This window comes from Folsomia candida, unplaced genomic scaffold, assembly GCF_002217175.1.
Source record: "Folsomia candida strain VU population unplaced genomic scaffold, ASM221717v1 Fcan01_Sc001, whole genome shotgun sequence".
NCBI lineage: Eukaryota > Metazoa > Arthropoda > Collembola > Entomobryomorpha > Isotomidae > Folsomia > Folsomia candida.
The window spans coordinates 13,599,396-13,624,981 of NW_019091193.1; the positions used below are offsets into that span (position 1 = coordinate 13,599,396).

At 39.6% G+C, this 25,586-nt stretch overlaps 1 protein-coding gene across 5 annotated transcripts; it reads right to left on the reverse strand.

The window, feature by feature from the left end:
• Positions 1 to 23: 23 nt before the first annotated feature.
• Positions 24 to 24,890, reverse strand: LOC110842262 (nuclear hormone receptor E75). 5 transcript variants are annotated; one of them, XM_022087974.2, is made up of 15 exons: positions 24,474 to 24,890; positions 5,825 to 5,913; positions 5,142 to 5,286; positions 2,946 to 2,986; positions 2,715 to 2,847; positions 2,525 to 2,619; positions 2,218 to 2,413; positions 1,909 to 2,086; positions 1,771 to 1,812; positions 1,592 to 1,678; positions 1,480 to 1,498; positions 1,168 to 1,392; positions 801 to 1,048; positions 440 to 729; positions 24 to 323 (listed from the first exon to the last, which is right to left on the reverse strand). In XM_022087974.2, the coding sequence occupies exons 1-15, from the start codon at positions 24,562 to 24,564 to the stop codon at positions 169 to 171; spliced, it is 2,034 nt and encodes a 677-aa protein (XP_021943666.1). In that variant the 5' UTR covers positions 24,565 to 24,890; the 3' UTR covers positions 24 to 168. The 5 variants fall into 5 exon arrangements, with proteins under 5 accessions (XP_021943666.1, XP_021943664.1, XP_021943665.1 ...); XM_022087972.2 differs by lacking the exon at positions 24,474 to 24,890 and adding an exon at positions 14,126 to 15,140; XM_022087973.2 differs by lacking the exon at positions 24,474 to 24,890 and adding an exon at positions 6,257 to 6,691.
• Positions 24,891 to 25,586: the final 696 nt, after the last annotated feature.

Sequence of the window (25,586 nt, forward strand, 5' to 3'; positions counted from 1 at the left end):
ACGTTATGAGATTTTCTACTAAGTAAGCATTGTACAGTAGTTACTTTATTGGACACAATATAAAAAAAGTCAGACAAAAACTAGGCACCACAACAATATAACACTGGGAAAAGTACAGGTAATCATGTACATTAAATACACATTTTTTGAGGAGATCGAAATAACTTTCTAACAAATTTGAATCTTTGTGGAGAGATTTAATGGAACTTGGTTGTCGCACAGAGTTGGATTATCTGTTTCCATTGCTGAATAGTGTCGGCTTGGAGCATCACTATTTCCATTTCTCATGATGATTGAATGTAGCAAGTCACTGGTAACAGAATCTGTACAAAAATAAACATATAATTTAGTATTCAACTAAATATTTTTTATCTTGTGCCCTAAGTAATAATTATTTCATGCGACATTGAACAAGTTATAAAAGTGAACAAGTACGTACCGTCTTCAGTCAAAAGTTTGGGTTTCTCGTTCAGCGTCCTCGTCAATGTCGAGTGCTGAATCTGAAGGGGGGACTTGAAATGCTTCATTGGACCAGATTGTTGGGGACAGTTTGAAATTCTTGGTTGAGTTAGAGCCGATGCTAACTGAGGATACAGCTGATGGGGTGGTGGGGTTGGTCCTGGGGTATTTCTCGCAGGTGGTGACTGCACATAGACTGGACTTGACTGTTGTTGGTTCATCATTGACGGTGGGGGAGAGCCCGAGTGAGATTTTTCTGACACGCTGTACCTAATTCGACACAAATTAAAAAATATTTATACATTGCTACATGAATATGCACAATGTAATTTGAGACTCACCGAAACTTTTTATGGGGACGGTAAGCCTCATTCATGAGAAGATTTGTGTCAATCATGGGAGGTGCTTGTAGGGCTCGCTTGAGAACTGGCATATCATCTTGATTGTGTTGATGATGACTGCTGCTGCTGCTGCTGCTACTACTACTGCTCGGAGTTGGCGGTAGAATAGGAATATCTTGTTCGGATCTTGCAGGGCTAGAGCATGCTCCAGATTCGATACCAGAATCTCCACTGGGGCTTTCGAGCGCCTGTAGTTGCAAGAATAAAATATTCGGGTTAATTTTCATGACATAAATTTTTTGTCTGAGACTATGCAATGTGTTTGTCTCCAAGTTTTAACATGCTATTCTATTTAAATTAAGCTCACCCTTGGGAATTTGTACGGGCAAGTGCCTGCGCTCAGTCTCCGAATGGGTAAGTCATTGTCGTTGCAGGAAGAACCATGGGTACTGTTGCTGTTGGTGTGAAAACTATCCAAAGAGTCAACAGAACTGCTGCTTCGATGACTGCTGGCAATACTAACAGGGGAGTGTTGCATCTGAGAATCTGCAGCGTTTGCCTGATTTTGTTCTTCCATTTTGAATGCCAAGAGCTATAATTAGTTAAATTAGTCAGTCATTAGAAATCAGTCACTCAATCACTCGTTAAATGATTAAACGTATTTATATATGTAACCTACCTTCTCAGAGTGAAGGGTGCTATAATAGAGAAAATAAAGAAAAATACTGGTTAGACACTGTATGAAAATGTACTTGGAATAATTAAAAGCTTAATATACTATGAAAACTTACTTTAGAGTCCTCAAGTCTGGAATTTTTCTGTCCAATTCTTGGATCATGTAAGCTGGGACAAGTGAGTGCAATGCTGAGCGACAATGTCTAAAAACATTAATGAGAAATGTAAGCAAAATGTTTTACAAACACTTATGTAATTTCATATGGAGATTCTTATTAACAGTGTAGTTGGTTACCTTTGAAGTCGCTGTACCAATTCTACATTTCGTAGTCCAGGTCTAAAAGAATTTTAATAAAAGTTGATCTATTAGATTAATTCTATTCACACAAGACTATTGTGTAGAGTATTATCAAGTGTTATTAAGTGGCTTTACCTGTCTGGAGCCAGAACAACCATTGCACAAAAGATGCCAATTTGTTCATCGGAGAGCCCGAGCTTGTTGAATTGCTCAGCGAATTTGAACATGGAATCGAGAAGGAATCTTGCATTCTGGTGAGCAGATACGGTTTCACGTTCTAGAAGCTCTCCATTAATGCAGAGCATGGTATTTCCTGTTCATTCAATTTTATACGATTAGACTCTTTCATCCATACGAAGATAAATAAATAATATCTTTAACCTTGACAGGTTAAAATTTGTTAATCAATTAATAAGTAATTGACTGATTAATTTAATCGCTCACCTTGAAACATGCATGCCAGTCTGACCAAGAGGATTTCAAATACTCCAGCTTTTAGCAATGTGACCTGATCATCTTGTGAAAGTAATGAGAATCCAGGCAATCTTTTCGCAAACTCAACTACGCCACGAATTTGAGGACTGAATCGCTCGCTAAAGTCTTCTGTGGTTGACTGAGGATGTGGATTTAATGGGCAAGCCTATGTGTTGGCAACAATAAACATGTTATTATTATTTTATTATAGAAAGTAGTATGCTCACTCAGTCAATACTGCGTTTTTTCTATGTACAACTTTCTTTTAAATACTTACCAAAGTCATAGAATGACCATCAAAACGAGTCGATGCTTTGTTTTGCTCTTGTTGCTTCTTCAACAATGCATTCTGATAACATTTTTGAACTTTATCTAAGAAAAATACAAATTTCCAAATTCAATCAATATCACCGCTACCTAACTTATTTTATATTCACACAAGACATAATAAAAAATGCATGTCTTACCTTTGGTAAATTCGCAAGTCTCCATGTGGGCACGGATAACGGTCGTAGTCAACTTGTTGATGTCTTCCAATTCAGTGCTCATGGCTCGCTCATTCGCCTTAGCGTTATTACTTTGCTGCATTGCTTCCAAAATCTGGAGCGAAAAATGGTAACACAAAATTGTTAGACTTAACTAAAAAATAGGTCGAAATGGGTTAAGGTAGTTCAGAGTAAATAGAGTAAATTGCTGACCTTTTGTCGTACAACCTTTGGAACTCGACCGAACCGAACGGCTTTAGGATTAAACAAAACGAGACACAATTAGACACTTTTAATGAAAATGTTAACCTAGACCTAATGCCATGAAGACCTAGATTTCTCAATTTCTCAAGCTCTCTCTCTCTCTTTGATTCCTAATACATGCGACGAGTATAAAGTCAGAGTCACCTTGTCCTTGTCTGTTACTCGAGTGGTGATACATATTATATTTTCTCGAAACGGTTTCTTCCAGGAATAGAATTACCTAACCTCCCATACCAAACCATGCCATGATTCACATACGTCGTACGTACTACATATTATTATACGTATCTCAAGTCAGGGTTGTTTTCCACTTTTCCTGTTCATAGACTATCACACTACGGCGACGCACATTTTCAACCTTCTTGTTGACCTTGCAATTCGTTGATCTCACTTCCCGAATAAAACAGCAATATCTACCACCACATATCATCGTGGTGCAGCGAATGAGTCAACAGTTAAAAGATTGACTGAATTAAATTTAGCCTTGATTTCTCACTCCTCTCTCTCTCTCTCTGCTCAAACTGTCAGCATCCTTGCATTTGCATCATGCATTTCTCAACCTCTATCTATCTAGGTATATATACGTACTTATATATGCATTTTGTTATATTATCATTACATTGGTGCATCGATCCAATAGGGTCAAAACCGCCACCCCCACTCGGATGGAGTGGGTGGTTTCCTTCCGCAGCCTGTTGGCTGGCGAACCTCCTCTTCATTTTTGTGGGTGCAACCATTTTGAGACGATATCAGTAACAATTCACACACACGACACAATCCAACCAAATATTTTTTCCACCACCACTGACAATTATTCCAAAATGAATAAAAAATCACGTTTTCTGCTGTCTCGTCTTAAGTTTCACAATCACAGGATTTCTCTTTGCCTCCAAATCTTTCCAACCTCAATTTCATGAGCAACAAGAGTTATTATGATTCCATCCCAAGTAGAACTAACCACGCTTTTATGATATTCACAATGATTCAAAAGTTGCACAGAGTGACGACGACGACGACGACGACTACCCTTGATGAAGTGCACAAAGTGACTGATTTTAGAGAGCTGGCAGCCCTGAGTATGTATGCATCTGTATAACCGGTGTAGAAAGCTACACAGAATAAAGTGCAACGATGATGAGGAGGACTGAGAAAAAGTTGGCTGCTATGATGCCTATTATAATCACGATGATAAGTGAATAGTAGTAGTAGTAGTAGTAAATAGTGGTTGTTTCTTGTAGGATAGGATACCGTTGTTAAGCAAAGCAACGCTAACATGGGTCATCAACCTACAGTTACACTCTGCTCTACTTATTCACAAGCCATGTTTTTTATATTTTATATATTGTATGTACTAGCACAGAGAGAGTTTCATTTATCTTTTCATTGCATCCTATCCCACGGGGTTCATTGGCCCTAATTCATCCCTTTGTTATACACGGTATAGCCAACAACAACACTACCAAATAAATAAAAAATAGCAAAGCGGTGGTGATGGAGTCAAGTTAGCAATTCGTACTCGTGTAGTACGAATACGCAGTCTAAATAAGTATGTATAAGGTTGCATTGCACCATCCACTGCTGCACTTGCATTGCTTGATGATCATTGTTGTGAAATGCTAATAATAATAATGTGAGGTGAGCTTTTCTTTGCACACCGTCTAGAATTAGCTACCTAAATAAGTGTTTACTTTGGTTCGTGTTATGTATTTTTTCTTCAAGTGTATATGTACGTACAATAAGGCTCATTCAAGAATCATATCCCATTTTCGTGTGTCACCATTGCAGTAATGTAGCCCTGATGAGTAAGTAAAAAGTGCGTCGTCTTGAGTTTGTTGAATGGCCCCTGACTCATTCATATTCTGCTTTATTTTGCATATGTGTTATGAACAAGCGAGAGAAGTAGAGTTTGAATAAACAAACCATTAAGTCAGTATTTTGAAGACTATTGTTTAACCAAATATGTGCGACTGCATTTTTATGATGACTGTGAGGTAATGGAGTGCAACGCTAATATACATAAATACGTAATTTTGTGTCATAACTAAATAGTTGTAAAAGTTCAAGTCTAATTTTGGTTCTTGGTCTTCATGACTCTTTATGGAACTGCTTCAAACAAAATGCAAAAAAGAAATAATTGGTACTTACAATCTCTTGACATTCCCGTTTGTACGCATTTCTTCAATCTGCAGTACTGGCATCGATTTCTGTTGACCCGGAGGATACTGCATTGTTGGTTTTTTGTACATGGTCGGTACTGTATTTTTTGTTGGATTGATCTGCGGAAGAACCCCTGCAAAAATAATTCATGACATGAAATGATTGCAGTAATGCACATGAAACTAATCTTAATTTACGTATACTATGTACGTATGTATAACGAAATGAAAAAGTTGTGAAAAGTTATTACAATCAGCAAGAACAAGACTAGTTTGCTTGTGGCATTCTCAAATGCATTGCAACATTTGTACTACTTTCTGCACATTGCGATACATATGCCAATATCACAATGACCCTCACTCGAGAGAGTTCACCGACCCATATATCCCCAACAACAACACTATGCATGATATAATATGCATATGATGATACCGTATAATATGCATCCTTTAAAAAGACGTGTGTACAAATTGGTAAAAGAGGTTTGCCTTGCACCCTCACAAGAATGACCGACACTAGGATGCAAATATTGGACCAAAGTCTTTTATTATTTTAAAATGTTGCTTATGCAAATGCCCGGGTGATTTCTATATTTGAAGAATGGGAACGTTTCCCATATTCTTGGACCAGTCTATGATTTATGCCAAATAGTATTAAATGTACTAAATTACCTTGCAACCTTCGCATGAGTGCACCCCGTAGTGAAATCCTGAAGCCTTATCTCCACACACTCGACACAAAACTGTTGTTCCGTCAAATTCTGAAAAAATTGAGAAAAAAGGCAAAAGTTAGCAACTTTTAAAGACAATACATTGATGACATTCATTTATATTTCACCACCACAAATAATGTAATGTGAGAGAGTATGTGTGCCGTGGTATTTGTAATAATATGGTAACAAACATGAGACGCGACGCTCTCGCATCACATCATCATCAACGTGTGGAGCAGTTCAAGGCTAAAACTTGCATGTGTGCATACGTCTACGTAATACGTACGGCGTATGCCTGCATGCAATGACGAATATGAGACATCCCAACCAACGCTATACTAATTCCGACTTATTTGTAATCAGAAAAATTCATGGACACTTTTCATCATACCGATATCAATGGTGCTGGACACGTTGTTACTCCCACACCCCATGAGTAAATTGTTGTTAGAGTCGCAGTTATTGTAATAATCCATCATTTTGAATCCCTTTGGATCAATGTCCAAGTTGGCTAAGTACATTTAAACAGAGAGCACATTTGCTGTCCAAAATTCCAAGACTGCCACAAACGCACACTTGCTGTGCCACATAAAGTTTTATAAGATAGCTACTTCACCAATGCAATTTCCAAGTGCTGAAACTTGAATCCACACCCACTGTTCTTACACCGAATGATAATAGCAATAATTCCGAAAGTTAACACTGTTGGCTGGTGGGTTGCTTGACCAGTTTTTTGGTTTAACTTGGTTTTAGAGAGAGTCGGTTTAAGAGTGAACTGTTGGCAATGAAAGTGAAATTGAAACTGAACTTGACTGGGTAGCAGTCTGGTTGAGTTCCATTCCAGGAGTGAACGGTCCCATCATCATCATCATCGTTCGGCATTGGTGGGTTTGGGACGCGTTTTCGTTTAACATGCACAGGATTCGAATAGAGGACATAGAACTCCAAAGTATCTCAAGGATACAAATACAATGACCTTCTACTCGGAGTTTGTTGGACAGTAGGGCATTAACCTATTCCTATCCATTCTCCTTCAAAAACTACTACCAAACAACAACCACCTCCCGTTCTGCCCACCACTTTTCCCACATACCACTTTCTGGATCATACTATTTAACCCTTTACTTTCCTCCATACCTTCCCACATGCAATACAGCTTAAGCCTACTCCTTGGTTTGTTGACACCTTGAAACAATTATGCGACTCGGCTTAATACTGGAGGGCAATGTATGTGCATGCAATGTACTCTTATGCACATATGTATCTACATGCATACGAGCATGTATTTGTGTAATGCTAAAAATTCAACAATTCATTGTAATGAGCATGGCATGTGTCCCATGCATTTATTGAGCACATTTGTGAGCTCTTGTGTGGTGGTCAATACACTTTGTTATTTGTTGAGGTTACACCTTGTGTGTATTTTTGTATCGAGTGGACCAAAAACCTGACGCGACGTGCTTTTCTCTGACCATTGACTCCAGCAGCATAGGTCGGAGTGCTCGTCGAATACCCCGGATTACATGTCTGGATTGCGTATTGAGTACTCCGGAGAACAGAGAACTGAAATATCCGATCTATGTATGCTTAGAGGTACATGTAAGAAGAATGTTCACAACAATATTATTGGGGCAATAACGCTTCTCATTGATGACAATAACCTAACCAAACCACGCTAACGCCGTGTTTTCATAGAGAACACCATGACCGAAACCAAGGTTCACTTACTCCGCCCCGAAAGTGCTTCATCTAATGCGTATATTTTATCACTCGTTTAAAAACTATGTACAAACAGGTTGTCCATATTCCTTTCTTTTCTTCTTTCGAGCCCTGCTGCGTCGTAATTAGTTTTCCCATAAGCATACATGCATTTAGCGATTAATGTTACATAAGTAAGGAAAAAAGGCCAAAAGGGGACAAGAAACTGGATGGGGAATTTGAACCTTTTTCCTTGAAGGGAGCAGATGTATGAACTCACGTGAGCAGGATAAAAGCTGATGTAGGTCCCTTCACACCGGAAACAAAGTGTTGCCTTAATAAGCGTTTTAAGTAAATAATGAATCAATGGTAATCCCTTTACTTTTTCTTATTACTACCGAATTGTTAAATTATGTAGGTTAACGACCTGAAGTCGTTCAATATATGAAATTTAATAGATTTGCACAGAATGCATAAAAGAGAGCACAAGACAATGCAAATTATTTGTATCAACTAGTATTACGCACACTGCAAGAAATTAAAGCATCAACAAATGTAGGTCTCCAATTTTTGCTAAGAAAGATATTTAGATAGGTCAAAGAATATGCACAGATTAGCATATGAAAATAAAACCTTATGCCCAAATTGCAATGTAACAACGACTCCTTCCGTAAAAAAGTAAATCTGGTTTTGATTAATAATTTTTGGAAAGATGAATGCAGATTCTACAATAATTGATAATCTATGTGCAAATTGAAGGTGTATTGCACTTTATGAGAGAGAGAAAAAAAACACTGCTGCGATACACTTACATACATTGCATGCTGATAAGAAAGATAGCATATTTAGTCGAGCGACGACGACGCTGGTTTGTTATTGGTGGGAGAGAGGGGGATGAATAACCTGAAGATAGGTGGGAGCGAGAAAACCTGTCGGTACAGCTTTCCACAGCCCGAGTCAGGGTGTCCAATTGGTTATATGCAGGGCAAGGTACGTCTGTGCTTATGAGAGAAAGTCTGTGGGAGAAAGTAGACTGGGGTTTGCTTCGTGAAAGTTAATTTGACGCCTCTTATGCGTAGATCGTTATTTCGCTGTGCAGATGGGGCGAAGCGAGATTTGTGAGACTACATAATTGGTAGTAGTGAAAGCAGTCTAATGTTGCCCCCTTTTCAAGCAATGTAATAAATAGTGACCGATTTTCCTCATGTTAGACATTGATTCATGTGTACCAAGTCTCATACAGAATAAGATCAGTCTAACAAGAGACTTATCCAAAGGCAGACAAACAGACACGACTCGTGCATAAGGCTCGACTCGGCTGAAAAGTAAAGTAATTGAGTTCATGGTCACGTTATACGAGTCAGATAGTGTTTTCGTCCACGAGTTCGTTCAACTCAACCCTTTGCTCACAATAATAGGTTGCTTGCTCTCCCACCAACCACCAACTCTCTTATTAGTCGCTCGCTTATGAAACTTATGTGTGTTACTACATCCCATCCACCACGAGAGATAGTTGGCATTTTGGATAGAGTTTAGTATGTTTTTGGGAATGGACGACTTGCTTCTTTCTTTTCGAGAATAATGTTTCAACAACTGCATCCACCACCACGTCGTCATCTTCTCCTTCATACAAACTTGTGTGCATAATAACCACACGTATACCCGGCTTGCCTTTCTTAGTATGTTACTGTATGGCAACTTATTATTCGCAAATCCGTATATTATAAAAGAGGTTACAATGAACCGTGAGGGAATGAGTTGCTTATTATTTGCACTCTACTTTGCAAATTCAAAGCTCGCTAAGGTAGACATGTGTATAGCAATAATAATGAATGACGGGTTAAGGAACTCGAGTTATGTTCTTATTATTATTTGTGGTTGTACATCGTCTCGTCATCATCATCATCGTCGTCATAGACTTTTGTCGGCTCACCTAACTTTAATGGTCCACTATGTATGTACACGTGCATTATGAGATAATTTGTAATTATAGCGTTCCGGAGGAATATGCAAAAATAAGACTATATCCAGACTTCAGTCACTCTCTGGAAATTGATTGTTCCCATTATTGATAACAAAAGTGGAATATGGGGAAAGTGAAATTACCACGAAGAATACAGAGCCAGAGGGTTATTGACTTGACATCATCGCATCATCCTCGGTCATTGAATGTATACTATTTATTGTACGCTCAATAATAACAACACGTTCCAAATTATGGAGGTGTTTATTACTCACACCTCGAAATAAATAAAAATGTTAACTTTATGATAAAAGTTTAATTTATATGGATCAGAGACTCGAAGAATTTAATTTAATTTTTTTATTGACAGTCCGGCTTATATAGAAATGCAAATACATATATAATTAATTATGTACTAGAAATTCAAGTTTGAGAAAAAACACTCTCACTCTGTATATCAATTTCATATCTGAATAAAATATGTATGATTGTTTGTTTTACAAATAAGGTAGTTTGCTCATGTCTCATACACACACACACGAGAGAGCGAGGCAAGAGAATAATATGTAATCCGGCTCTCATTCCATCATCATCTCGTTTTGTGTCAACTTAATCGTATCGTCACCGTGGGGTCAGAAAACTGCGAAAGGCTACCGACCTAAATCCAGCAGCAGCCGTTGTACGTGGCATTGGCACATTATTATCGAATCCTCATTACATCCACCCACTCATTTTCCTTTGCTCTGTGTTCCTATGCCGTCGCTAAATAAGAGGGCGCGATGCGATTGACTGGAGCGTGTGACAAACTTTTGCTCGGGAAGAATCATGTCATAGATGAAAAAGACAGTGCAGAATGGTGTGCTAATTGGCAACCGTTTCTGAACTTCTCAAATGGGTCGATGACTTTTAAAATATGGGTGGTTTGGTTTAGTTTAAGCCAAGAAACTGGTCTACCATCCAAATTTATTGTTCCATTTAAGGAAAAAGAGAAACCAAGTCTTAGGACGCTGTGTATTCTTTTAACTTGATGCTTGACTTGGCATGGCTTGACGAAAAATTCTTTCTTTTGAAAGTATTTCAAACCATGATGGCATGACGAGTTTAGAAAAGGTAGGCCGACGCCAGCAGATTTATTTAGCCAAAAGACATCACAACAATAATGTATGTATGTACATACAGGCAGGCAGCAAAATAGCAGCAGTGGCAACCCTTTCATAAAAGTGGAAATGGGTGAGAAAAGTGAATGACACGCATCGACTAGGTTTTTATACTAATGCCTGTTGCTAATAGCGTAGGATGAAATACCAACAATCGAATCGACGACTATCTTAAGTGTGTTCATGTTAGAACACTATCAGGATTTGAGGATTTACAGGTTTCCCCACATGTACGCACAAGCAGAAAGAGAGAGAGGAAGCTCTTCCTTCCGCTGCACTTTCAACTTCTTCCGAGCGAGCGAGGTCATTGCCGTCGTCGTCATTTTTTACTACTTGATTGCAATAGTGTTGTGTGCTGCTACACAAGATAAATTATATGTACACCTTGCAATTTGCTTGCAAAAAGGGGCAAGTTATCAGCCAACGCTCCCACAAATATCCCTAAGTGAACTTGTGATTTGACTTGTCGTGTGACGTAAGTATGTATGTACATAAGCTCTTCCCATCTATCAGCGTGCCATACCTATGGATATATGCATACACCAGTTATTGTCTGTCCAACGACCTGTCCCTCTTTTTTACACAGATGTACATCATACTCATCATCATCATTACTAACCAAATGTACATATGTACAGACACACATACCTAATACTTCCTCATCCATCCTTTTTCAGCACCTGTTATTTACACCTCGTTTAATAAAGGGTTTCCACGAAATTCTTAAATGATTATTGTTAAGTAAATCAGCTCGAAATGAAATGTCGTACATGCATAATTAGCCAGGACTCTTGTAATGGATGTTGCTGTGGATTGATGAAGGTAGGTGACGATATTACGGGAGGTGATGGAACTGAACTTTATGGTTCATCCGGAAATGAATAACTGTCAACTATTATTACGTGTCAGATTGCTGTGCTAAATACTTGACTCCTTTGCTACTACGTATTCTTGTATGTAGCTGCAACATTTCAATCAAACACGCAATGCATGCAAAAAAAGTTTAACTTTGCTAATATGACCTTCAGCAGTCGTTGAACTCACGTCGAGAGCAGGGTGTGCAATAACGAGCTGGGCTTTCAATTTGCAATTGTTCAAGTAGCAAAATTTGTAATTAGCACAATAACCTCTACCACGCACTGCTTAAGTGCAAAGTTGATAGTGTGTATATGCTGCTGGTTCGTTACGAAATCTCACTTTGTCAAATAATAAAGAGTCAAGTCAATAATACAGCAAACATTTCATTAAGAAATATGTATTATCTACATATGTACATACACACAAAGTGGCATTGCACCACTGTTCTGTCAGTGGTTATTCCAATGAGATTTTGACGAGCTTTCACTTGCATTTTGTATGTGCATCTTTAATCATGTGTCGATTACATAAAGTTCTCCTTGTAATTACTCTATGCATTCATATTAGCTGTAACATAATGCCAGCTAACGGGTATTAATGGTGCCCATTACTCACCACTGATATGTATACATGTGGACACAACATATACATATTTGGAGTAAAATAGTTACGATGATGGTGTCATCAACTTATGTAAAAAATTATGTAGGAATTAGCAATTCAGCGAAAAAAGTAGAGTTCCATAATATGAACCAATTTGTAAACAATTAACCGTAAATCCATACAGAGTAAATAGTTTATGTTCATGCGGGCAAGGCGAGTTGGAGAGGTGGTGGGGGAGAGGAAGTAAGTTGGATACAGGATTTGCACCTCAAGTCAAGTAGTAGTAAAAAACTAAATGACATAATAACATGATGATGAATGCACGAAAGAGTTGAACAACCTAAAGTCAAATCAATGTACTCATGCAACATGAATGCCGAACGATGCCCTCAATCTCGAAATAAGAACTTGCAAGCCCAACAAAGCCCCAGTTATTTGCAACAACATAGCACCCCCAACCATCGTCAGAGACTGTCCACATACCACACGGGTAGTACACTTGCTACCTTTTGCATACCTAATCCCGGGTGAAAGCCCTGCCTGATTCAGGAGAATTGACGCACCAAATGTTGTAATGATTTAGTCACCACGCAGGAGTCGTATCACCCCCAAAAATTGCTGCAGCATAAAATTCATAGCGATTGCATCTCGTCGAGCAATAATGTGTAGTTGCTGCTGCCTACAATATCGCATCAAACTCGCAAGAGAGAGAGTATGCGAGCGAGGAGGTGAATGAACTGGGAGTGCGAAAGTAGGACACTATGTCACCAACCACAACTCTGATGATACTGTAATAATGACTTTACTGCCAATGCTGCTGTTTACCAGAGCTGTTGCGGAATATGGAGCAACCAACTTGTGTAAGTAAGTACTTGTCAACATTTATTATTAGAGGAGAAAGCACGGTGGAGGTGGCTATACGCGTTCGCATGAAGTGTTGGCTTTATAATGTGGACACGGTTCCACCCTCTCAAATCTGGATCATCACAACTTTACACACTCTTCGCTAACCTCCATTCATTCAGGATACATAGATGAACAAACTCCATCTGGACAAGTTGCTGTTGGTTTTGAGGTCAATTCAGCAGCCAGCACATACTCCTCTTTAAACCCAGAGATGAATGTATGTACATATATGCGATAAATATGGATATGCTGAGATGAGACGAGTGAATACTGGGTCATACAAAATATGTCCTTTACGAACATGACATGGTGGGTCGTCACAATGTCTCGCCGACTGGGCAATACTTGGAATTATTATTTGCCTAAATTGTTGTTTTTACATAACATTTAACTAAACCCGGAATTGAGCACACATCACGCCACAAACAGAGTATGCATATTAGTTGGATAGATATGTACATATGCATAACTCTGAACGGACGGTTCCGGTTTATCCACTGAAATATGAACATGTTTTGCTGAAATACCTAGGATTGATCCTAGTTTGATGAGAGGGCAAGGAACTTTGGAACCTATGTATGTACATATATCCTATTATATACACACGCGTATATACGTACGTATGTACATATGGCTTCTACCGGAACCGTGTGTTTTGTGGCACAAGGACATAGAGTATGTACATATAAAGACCATACTGAGGCTTTTATCTGGTATATGTACAATGGAAGGTTCAACGAACTTGGGTGACGGTGACGTGCAACCAACCTCGATTTTGCAAATTTGGGTCATCCCGTACTACTCATGCTAAAAGTCTAGCTCTACTCAGCCCTTTCTTTACAGCACAGGCATATATACATTTTGCTCGTCCCAACTATTTTGCCAACCACCACCGCCACCAGTTCGTTGACCTCCTGATAAAGATATGGGTTGAATCTCAGCGCTTTAACAACAATGTGTTAGTTTTTATATTACGTATGCAGCCGCCGTAGTGCAACAACTACATTATGCACCTTGCCTCTAATTATGATTCATCATTGTTACCAAAGAGTGACATAAGTTGCAGTAAAATTACCGGATAGGAGGACTTTTCCCACGTGATGACCACAGAAGAGGACGTTGCTGTCCTCCTCCTCCCCTTGGTCCTCCTCCTCAGGTTCGGACTCTGCTTCCGGTTCTGGAGACGTGAAGCTGCTGGTGGGGGAACTTTCACCAGGAAAAGAGTCAGCAGGAGACAATTCTCCACAGTATTCATCTCCACTTATGTCCACCACGACGGGGGGAGTGGTGGTGAGAAGTGGTGGGGGTGGAGGAGTTTGACTCTGGTGGTGATGGTGAACATAGTGTTGGACCAGTTCCTCAGTCTCATTAAGTAACACCTGAGGCCCATCACTGAGAAGACTTAGCAATTGAGATGACTTGTGATTAGTGTTGCTGGAGTCGTACTTGCTCTCCAGAAATTTGATAATATTTTGATTATTTCCAGAGGAGGAGGAGGAATCATCCGATTCAACATCAGACGACGAGTCTGCAGTGCAGCCACGACCACCACCACCTTTTTGTTTTTGCAACTTCTTGCAATAATTGTTTCTTAACTTATCATAACTTTTCTGCTTTAACTTGGTCACCGTCATTGTTGTGACTTGTTTTGAGTGAGATTTGATTTTGTACTTGCAGTAATTGAGAGTATGAATGTGTGTACGTACGTACGTATGCACGTATGCGTGATGGTAGAGAACAAGTTGATGGGAATCTTTACAGTTGGTGGGTTTGTTTTGGTTGTAAATGTTCTTGTTTGTGGTGTAACTGAACCGTTTGATGGTTCATATATATTTCCCTTTGTTGCTTTGATGATGATTATAACAATGCAGTATGATAATAATGGGTAGTTGGTTGGTTGGTTAAGACAGGAAGAAGTAGGAGACGTAGGAGCAGATGAGAAAAAAAACTTTTTTCACAGTTCTTTAGGTTGGGCGAGTTTTTGAGCTCAGTTAACAATCGGGATTTAAGATTAGTGTAACAATGTGAACTAAATAACGGGTTCTTGTGCAGTACCCAGCAGCAGCAGGGAATCCTTTCTCTCTCTTCTTCTGCCGAATGCCAAAACCAATGACTGACTGACTGAGTCTCTCTGAACATTGTAAGCGTTCGTAGCAGAAGCAGTACCAATAGCACCACTCCGGCTCAAGCCAAAAGTTGAGGACGACGCGAAATGCGAACCTCAGCGACGCACAGTTTCATATAATGCATGAATCCATGTGTATTTACATACTACTATCGCAAAAAAAACTGTGGTACGTGCCATTTACGAATTTCGCACAATGTAGAGCTATAAAAGAGTGTATATAAATATATGTAGCTAACTTATGTAGTTGCATGACGTTGGCCTCCTTCAATTTGTTCTACTACTACCAATTAGGTAACTGTAATAAATTTATTTGCCTCGTCCATATTCCCGCACGACACGACACGAACAAGTCATTGACATTTGTCTGTTGACAATGAAATTCTTTTTACGTGGCAGATATTCCGTCATTATTACATAATCTTATTAATCTAGAAAGATTAATTTGTGATTTATTTAATTAGTTTGTATTTATCATAATGAGTTTTGCTCAGATAAATAATAAGGCAGTGCGTAGAACAAAACCAGTAGTAAAAGTGGACTTGTACTTTTTCTTAAATACAATTGAACCATGAAGCTGGTACGTGTATTATCAAGCAGTAATTAAATCTTAAATTTATTCAACCGAATCCACTCTCCCATTATTTTATAGCAAACTCATCTTCAAATTTTAAGCACAACAATTACGAGGTAGTTTTTGATTGTTGTTTTACTGTGGTATAAATTTTTGAGATGCAGATTATATAATTTCGAGTAAAAGTATAACAATCTCGCTTTACATTTTTAATTACTCTCATTTCTTAATCACATCTTCACTCCCACAACTTTCAGTCTCAGATTTAAATCTTCAATTAAACCCCTAATTATTTAAACAAATGGTTAATGCATCTTTTAAACAAATCTGTTGGTTATCATGCATGTGGGTTCAGAATGCTCTAGTTTAATCCGAGAGTGAGAGAGCAATAACACTTGAAATTTCCAGAAGAAATGAATAATCGGAACATTGTGATTTTGGGTCAGATTTTATTGTCAACTATTTATGGCCTATAGCTAAACGAGTTACTTTAAGTTAACGGGTTCACAGTTCAGTTACCTTTGCTTTGCATTCAAATACATAGTTCTACTTGGTCGGTCGCCTATTTATTATCAGTCAGTGGGGATTCTGAGTAAACTACATAAAAAATGCCTCTTTTTCTACACATATTATTATTACTCAAGTATTTAGGTAAAAGCAAATATGACGCTATATTCTATTTACCATGCAGCGTGTGTGCGTGGATGTGCAATAGGGAAACGGGAAACGGGAAGAAACCTGAACAGAGTAAAGGGAATTCCTATACTTCTACAAAGCACTTGAATCTAGTAACAAGAAAAGGCAGGTGCGGGTTTGAAAGCACGTACATACACACCAGTAACCACCAGTAACACCAAGTACCGTGTGCTGTTCTTTCACCCATATTCTCAAAATATATTTATTATGTGTGTTTCTAGGAATTGTTTATGAGCAGTTTAGTCACCCAACAACAATGAAATAAAGTTGGCCCCATGGCCTTTGAGACACATATTTGAGGGCCTTACATCAGGTGAATGAACTGCGTGAAAGGACAGTCTTGACCCTGCTTCTGCCCGACCCTTATTCACGTGAATAGTACGACTAACTGAACCTGTCAATCTCATATTGACGAAAATTTCCATACTAAACCCTTCATAAATATGTACATACATACTTTTCTCACATAATAAATAATTCAGCAATTCGTATGTATATCGCTTAGTCTTATGTGATTCAATTGCTCTATTTATAAATTGAATAATAACTGCGTAATGTTACCGGAAGTTAAGGCGAATAACAACTTGAGCATCTCGAGATCTACATAATAATGCACTTATTAGCCCTTGGTCGTCGTCCGACTGACAGAATTTGTTTGCTCTTTTTTTGCCATTATTACGTTATTGTTGTACAAGACGCTCGTCGAGGAAGGTGGTGGTGGACTCGACTCCTCAAAGATTTCTTTGTTGGGCTTCTTACTTAAGAGCGTCAAGAAGAAGAGTGAGTGAATCATTATTATGTATGTAACTACGAACGATGGCGATGATGGGTGAGTAAAGTGCTGCATTATGAGGACGACGACGACGGTGTTGTTACGGTAAAATTAACCAGCACTAACCAAATCGAGTCACACAAGAGAAGAATAAAGTAACGTAATGAGATTGAATAATAGAAATTTCATGACTCACTCTACTTAACTACAAAGTAACAACAGCTTGTCATGCTTAAATAATATTTCAAACTTGAGAACATAATGATACCCACATAACTGATTTTATTTATTTACCAAGTGGGAAGAAATAACCGTGTACATAGTAAAAAGACTTTTTTTTTGCATTACTCGCTCTCATATATTGCACAATGGATGAATGAATGGATGAATACGTCTTGTTAGAGAGGATTACATTATATTATTGAGCACTAATAAGTAACTGCACAGCGGGCAATTTCCACCAATAATTCGAACTCTGCTACTCCACAAAATAGAATGGAGGTTGCTGAAATTCCCAGAAGGCATGCATAATACTTGAAAAGTTGAGCAATTTCATATCATCATTAGCATCACTACTTGCGGCCAATGTCCGTGTCACCTTTTTCTTGCCCCACTACATACAATCTAAAATTAACTAATCATCATCTAATGACCCATAAGCAAATTCAAGAGCACGAGTTGAGGACATTACAGTAAATGTTTTATGAATAAAATAGATTCAACTGTGGAATACGAAGCCTTCGATATCGTGTAGAATTTTAGCTTGACTTCTTTTAATTATCGTAATTAATTGGTGATACCCTTTCACCAGCGTAAAGAGAACAGCAAATATGTACGTAGGCTTAGCTATTGCAGAGCAGACTCCAAGGTTCTCTTATAATTTAGTTAACTGAAATTAAATTTGATACTCTATACGAAATATATGGAGTAATTCTATAGAGTGAGAGGGTCGTTGAACCTCCTTGTAGTCATCGTCGGCGGCGGTGGTGGTGGTGGAAATAGGTGACCTAGATTGCATCGGCACAAAATAATAGCGCAAGAAAATGAAACTACAGAGTTCAATAAACTCGTAACCCAGGGAAAATTTTAGTATCCCACTCCTACTCCTCGTAGCACTTTATAATTTGTCCCACCAACATAGCTGCCATTAATTGCTCCAGTATTTCTATTAAAAAACATGAAATAATTTGGAGCTACTGCCTGGATTATGCAAGAATGACTGGACGAGACTTTGTGTATTTAGTTTAGGAAAAAAGAGTAAATTTGATCACAAGAAGATCTCATTTGGCAAAGGAAATGCATATTATGTCATGTGTGTGTTTGTGTGTGATGAGTGGGGCTGTGACCCTTTTTGATTTGACTTGACACCAATTTCGGTATAATCCACCACCACGTATACTCTCGAATCTCCATTTTGGATGGGATGTAACAAATAATATGTGTACGCAAGATTAGATAGAGGATATCAAAAGTTGTAAAAAACTGTGAATGAAAAATAAGGAATTGGTGAATAGTGGTGATAATTACGTTTTTACGTATTGCTGGGTATCATTAAAACAGACTAAACTTGGGGTTTGCATAGGTATATAATACTTTTGAGATACGTGTGTAATTCATTTCGGTGGCATTTTGCGCATTGAATTTTTTTCCTGATGCACTTGACTAGTTGCATTGTTGAACAATGATTATCAACTTGTTTGTTGGCTCATGAGTTGACTACAAATTAGATGCAAAAGGAAAATGCTTTTGCTTTTTCATTGACGATGCAACTCGCAAGATGCAAAAGAAGATGAATCATTTCATGGGCTGGGTGGCAAAAGTACAATTTACAACAAGTTGTAAGCAAGTAGGATTGATCATTATGAAATGCGATGGCGTTGGCGTGCGTGCCCGGCAGATAGGAGTCGTTGTTCGCCGACAACGACCACGGAACACAAACTGCTCAGGGGCTGACAATGCGTATAAATAATTCCTGATTGCGTGAACGTGGGCCGAGTCTCGTAAGTGTACGCACCGTTATTCGAAACAGGAGCACCAAGCTGCACCAGCTCGCACGATGTTATAACACGGTGACACGAGACGAGTGTAAACCAAAGACCCGGAAACATGGTCCCCTATTTCGGAAAAGTTCGGATTTTACTTCTTTTCTTTGGTGGAGGAAGACTGAGGAAGGGGAATTTCTGATTACTTGGTGCTTTTCTCTCTGGTGCAAGTAATGCATTGAGTCAGGAGGATGTTGGTCTCCATCCTCCCCCACATTCCATAATGCGTCTCCGAGAAGGGAGAAAGTTTCCATGATCACTCCTCGCATCCTGTACGTACGTACTTTGTCCATGCTCCTACTACTCCTACCACCATGTTATTAGATAATAATCCTTCTCCACTGCAGCCAGATAAAAGGCTGCGTGTAGTCGGCTACGAGGGTACGAGGAAGGAATAAGTGGACTAGTGCAACCACCAAGCAGGCAGTACATTCGACTGCATTGCATCCATCCATCCGTTTCTACATTCTATTCCTTTCTCGGGAACTTTCCCCAACTCCAAAATATCCTCTCTTTCACTAGTTTCACTGGAATGGAACCACCACCACATTGATCCAGTTGCTGCTGCTTCCATTTCTCCCGTATTATCATCATATAGGTTTCTCCTACTATTTCCACTACTACGACCACTACCACCTACTCCATATTCTATGCAACCGGGTTCTCTCTCTCCACCCGCACCCGGCATTTTCTCCTTCCTCTAATATGCGTTCCCTGGCTGCGTCAATCCCATTTACGCACAAAGACTTTTACTTACTTTCGAAATCTATGTATACATACGAGATATACATTGCATATATATATGTGCATATACCCCTGCCTTTCTCTCGCACCCTTCCACCCTTCCTCCCTCCTGCCTGCTTTCGTCGTCTTGGTGGAAATGTTTCTGAACGGCGACGCCACCCCACTCCACCCTCCTTCTCACAAACTAATCGATACAACTAACGAAAGCAAGCCAAAAGGAAAATATGTCCAACATCAGAAGAAGAATGTTTCAACCGTTTCTAGAATTTTGGGCCAGTGAAAGTAGTCGACTTTCACCAACGTGTCACAAATATGTATACGTTTATTGCCTTGATTTTCATTTCAATCTCAATAAACTTGAGTTACGAAATGCAAGGAAGAATTCTTACAAATTGTAGCACTGATTTGTCAAGTTCTTTGATGATGACAAAAATATGCATCCCAATAACTACGTATTTATGTATAAACTTATATTAAGTTGCAAGTTCCCTGCCCCCAGCGTTAGATTTAACCTTGAAACATATTGTGCACAATTAATTACTTCTTTTTTGGAGTCAACAAATTTGTAACCTTTGATCATCCCATTTCAACTTTACATATTTAATGCATCTTGTTTATCTCTTACAAAGTACAGCGCATATTTTTAACCTTAACCAAACACTCTAAAAACTTGTTCAAAACAAGACTAGATACTACCACACAGCACTCTACGGGCCATTCCACGCTATTTAAATACGTGGTACGTATGAAAAGTCATTGTTCGGATCCAATGCTAATAAACAAATGATGCAATGGAATTCCAGTTCATGCATACATGTGGTTATGTATCGCTCGGTGGTGGTGTCGAGTTAACTCGGCCAAGTAATTCTGGTTTAGTTAAATGAATCCCCTCAATATATGTTACTTCTTCACGCCATGGACGAGTATATGCACGCTCATCATCCCCACAAGAAGAAGAGCGTTGCTGAACACCCTTCTCGCCAACTTTTTATTCGTCCGGGTGAGTAAACACGATGGCTGGGAGGAAGAAAAAGGGGTGACTCTGCATGCTTGCCTGGCGCTCGGCGTCACTTGTTCCTCGCAATAAAGACCTCTTTTCTGGTGGCTCCAAGTTACTCTCAAACCCCTGAACAACGCCACCACCGCCACCACCACCACGCCACACGCCACGTCTTTCTCGGTGGGGGGATTGCTGCTTCCACTTCCTCTTCACCCTCTTCCGTGCACTGGAATGCACGGTATTTGCCTCGATTATTTTCTCCCCTTTATTTGTCGCTACTACTCTCGTGATATGCATAAACCAAAAGTATACTCTCGGACGACCGAGTCCAATGAACTTTATATTACTAACACATATAAAGCATGGAAGGCCACGCGATGACTCCAATACTTGCGCCATCATCAGAGCAGATATTGGCCTCAAATGCTTGCACCAACCACCGGGAATATAAATATATAGTATCTACCATTGATTATTCTGCAAGTAACTCTTTTCTTATCCCAAATATTTCATTCCATTTGGTTTATGTTTTTTTAGATTGGGTGCGTGGCTTACTTTTCTAGCTGCCTACTCGTATACATGGTATACGACATGGGGCTGTGGTATTATACACTGATACACGTAACTAAACCAAGCCAATTTCATTCTCAAATCATTTTTTAGTTCACTCGGTGGGAGCGTGGATGAGTGGGTGAATGTCCCATCTCTCCTTCTCCCTATTCAATGATCCATTAAAACATGGAGCATATTATGAGACCCAATGCCTGCAATTCGTGATTTTTTTCTCACATGCACATGCCCGCATCTTCTTGCTGCATTTTGACAGTTGTGGCGCATAGAAATATATGCGTACCATGAGCAGATTGTGTGCATAGGAGTTGCTAGCTTACAATTAAGTAGAAACTGTAGATTGGAGCAAAGTACAGGAATTTTTGCATCGGTTGCACTATGTCATCCCATATACGTGCATACGTATATTCTGTGAATTCATAATTGAGTCGGACGTATGTGTGCATGAATGTATGTGGTCCAAATCACACTTTTTTATCACTTTGTAAACATTTCGTTAGAATTATGTCTGCATATGTGGATGCATTAAAATTTAATTCTACAATGGACGGAACGTATAATAATAAATAAGCATTTTGCAGAATTGTGTATGCTTCGAAATGCTGATTTGAAATATGTACGCCAACAACATCACGTACGACTAAAATCATTTCATAATAATTATAGCCATAAGAACGAGGAGTCCCCGAAAAGAAAACCATCACAGAACAACTGTACTTTATTGTTGTTTACTACAATCTATTATCTTATGTATTACTATGTGCTCTAGCTTGAGAAGGGTCTTTTACACAAGAGCTTGAACGGAAAGACAGTTAAACGGTCCATGAATGTATAGTAGCATGGAAATAATAAGTATATAAGATCGCCTTGAAATAAAGTCTCAATTTACACGCAGAGAGTTAATATCCTCCCATTAATGGGCAGGAAACTTTTTTTATGACGAGACTGGACAGAATGTTTATCTTATCTTTTCTGAAAAAATGCTGATCAACAGAAAGATCATATTTTTGCATCAGATATTGTTTCTATTCTATGGCCTTTTTTGACATGTGAACTGGTTTTAAATGAAACCAGGTTGTCCATCCATCTATCATCTAATACGTATTTATGTATACTGACTCGTATATACGTATTTATGCACAATAAGCGCTTTTATGGAGCAGTAACCTAACACCTTGTAATTAAATTAATAAGTGTTCTTTTTTCCAGTATGCTGACTGGTCGTACAATGTATGCCAATTATGCATATCTGCATGTCCAGCGCTGGTAAATGGTTGGATCGTCGATCGCCGTGTACGATTGTGTTAATTTAGGCGTCAGAAGCAGAGTTGTTTTGCTGGAAAGGACGAGGATTCGGATTCGGTTAAGGGCAATGAATCCAAAGATTTCAAGGTGAAAGCAAGAGCACGAGAGTAAAGCGCAACAGCCGCTAACCAGACAACCACCAACGTTCCCCTGCCTCCATAGAGCATCTGACACAGCAGAGTGACGCATTTGCTGGCCTGGCAATAAAAAGGGTCAACGAAACGCAAACTAGAATAGAACTACTAGAACAGGGGAATTCAGGTAACGTGTCATACACGCACCTAGGTATTCAACTAATCCCAAGAACAATTTTCAACCTGTAATGAGAACCCTCAACAGTTTCTAGAAAGTGCATGAAATGACCGAAAATGAGTATTAATAAAATGACTCCATGTATTTCTGTACATCAATGAAGAGGAGAACGCCACCTATAACTCTGATGCCCATTAAATTGACTACGAGGGAGCAAGGTTTGAAGGTCAAATGGATTATTATACCACGATATGTAATGACCACAATATTAATACATTTTGATACAACACATGGTTGTTGTTGGGTGTACAAAAAATTGGATATCATCACCATATTTATGGACCAAACCGAGCTAGTCGTGTTGTTACAAAGCTGGAGTTTGTGATCTAATTTCGGCGTCCCCGAACAAAAAGAGTGCAATGAACTTGACTGACTTTTTAGAGAGAGGGAGAGAGAGAGAACTCCTGCTTAATAGCAAACCTGCCTGCCCCGAAGCTTCCTCATGAAAATGGTCCATTCGAGAACTGCCGACCCCCATGCAACACAATCGCTCCTTGCAACGCGAGCTCTCTAGGGCACATCCACGAAGGAAACGATATCTAAAGTCATCCTCGTAGAGTCGTCGACCTGCGCGTCACTTATCTTTTCGGTTCTTATCCAAGCCAGAAAATCAAGAAACCCATTCTTGCCCTGCTGCACAAAATGGGATGAAATGCGTGGTGAAAGTATGGGTGAAAGTGGCCATTACGCACCCGCTCTCTCATGCATGTATGCAATGCGTGGCGGAAGGGGGGAACACGAGACGCGGGGGGGAGGGGGTGTGGCGGGGTAGTTGAGATGTCGTGGGTGTGGACGTGGTTGGTGGGTGGGCCTGGTGTAAAAAGCGACGCTTTTGTCGCAATACATGGGGCCGTATTGTGTGTCGAGGAGCGGAGGCTGTTTCCCTTCTTTTCCTCCCAACCTTGGCACATCCCATGAAACCCCCAAATTGAGAGAGAGGGTCAACGGTCTCAAACCCTTCATCGCAGCTCCTTTCCCTTTCGATGCCGCCGTGGTGGATTCAATGCCAGCAGGGTAGCCTTGGCTAAGGGCTCCTCACAACAACCAGACACACACACCGGCTATGCGTACGGACGGGGATCTGCATGCATGTTATGATGAGGTGGCTTGACTCGGTATGGTTTTACGTATCCTTACGTACTTGTGTATGTACGTAGTTATGTAGTTGGTGGCGTAACCTTGAACGAGTTTACATAGCTCGACCTTGGTCTACTCATGACGACGGTGCAGGATGAATGACTGGACTGAGTGCATGCATGGAGCGAAAGGGAGAGAGGACTTACCGAGGAAGGGTACATCCTTTGCCTGGCCTTGGCAACTCTGGTGCGTTTCCCTCGTCTGCGTTGGGGGCTGCGGTGCTCTGAATTCACTCATAATGACAAATGGGTCCTTTGATTGTACTCCTCGTTGCTGCTTGTACTCGTGTTGGCAGATTTAGGGTCCAGGCTCCATTGATGGAATGGGGTGATGATCTCGTTAAGGTCCTACTTTCCCTGACAGGTAGGTTACGTAGGCAGGTAGGTAGGTATTTTGTTGTGGTTTGTCCTCCGGTGAGCCTTACTTTTGTATAAAGTGAAAGTGAAAATGCAGTCTTTTGAGTTGACGGAGAGAAAGATTGGTAAGATTGGTTTAATTTCAAAATAATCTCTTTTTTTATAGAAAATAGAAATTTTGGTAGAAAAGTGTGATCGTCAGGTCCAGTCCTGGAGTGAAACTGACTGAACTTGAACTTGAACCGTTTCCCCACTGAACTCCTTTCAGTCAGTTCTTCCACAGCGAGCACCCGAGCTCAGGAGCAGCAATCAGCGTTGCATTGCACCAACCACACTCTCCAAGCCTCACTTTCCCGACAAATGCTTTGCTGCTTTCATACATATCATCATATCGTCGTACGCGTGTCTGCTGCACTCTCCTCCAGCAGAAGAAAGAAGTGTTTAACGACGACGACGACGACGGCTAAATAAACTCCTCGCCAAGCATAAGCGTCTAAACTTAGAGCAGATTATTTACACACAACAACCAAAATACCAGTATGTTCGAGACGAGTAGGAAAACTCGCATTTAGCTGCTTCCTCTTTAACTTGTGATATTCATGATGATGATCTGGAGAAATACGTCCACACGACATGCAGTCTCTCTCATTTACAACAATTTACGCAATTGAAACCCGTATCTGTACAGAACTCTTTTTTTTGTGCGAGGCATGTGTGTCACTATTGCTTCAAGTATTTTAAACTAGCTCCACTTCCAATGAATGACTTACTTATTTTGGTCGTACAAACGTCTACCAAGAAGAACTGACTGGGAAATGGAGAAGATGAGAATTGTGGGATTTATTTCTGCTGAGAAATATGTATAATGAATCTGGAGTGGAAATGCAGAAATTGGCGATATGA

What these genes read in the sequence shown, in the direction of transcription:
- LOC110842262 (XM_022087972.2), bottom strand. Translation starts at nt 14,684, where the DNA reads ATGACGGTGACCAAGTTAAAGCAGAAAAGTTATGATAAGTTAAGAAAC. An exon ending in ACTGGCATGCATGTTTCAAG is followed by an intron (nt 2,087 to 2,217) that starts GTGAGCGATTAA and finishes TTGAATGAACAG; the next exon opens with GAAATACCATGCTCTGCATT. An exon ending in TTGGTACAGCGACTTCAAAG is followed by an intron (nt 1,679 to 1,770) that starts GTAACCAACTAC and finishes TAATGTTTTTAG; the next exon opens with ACATTGTCGCTCAGCATTGC.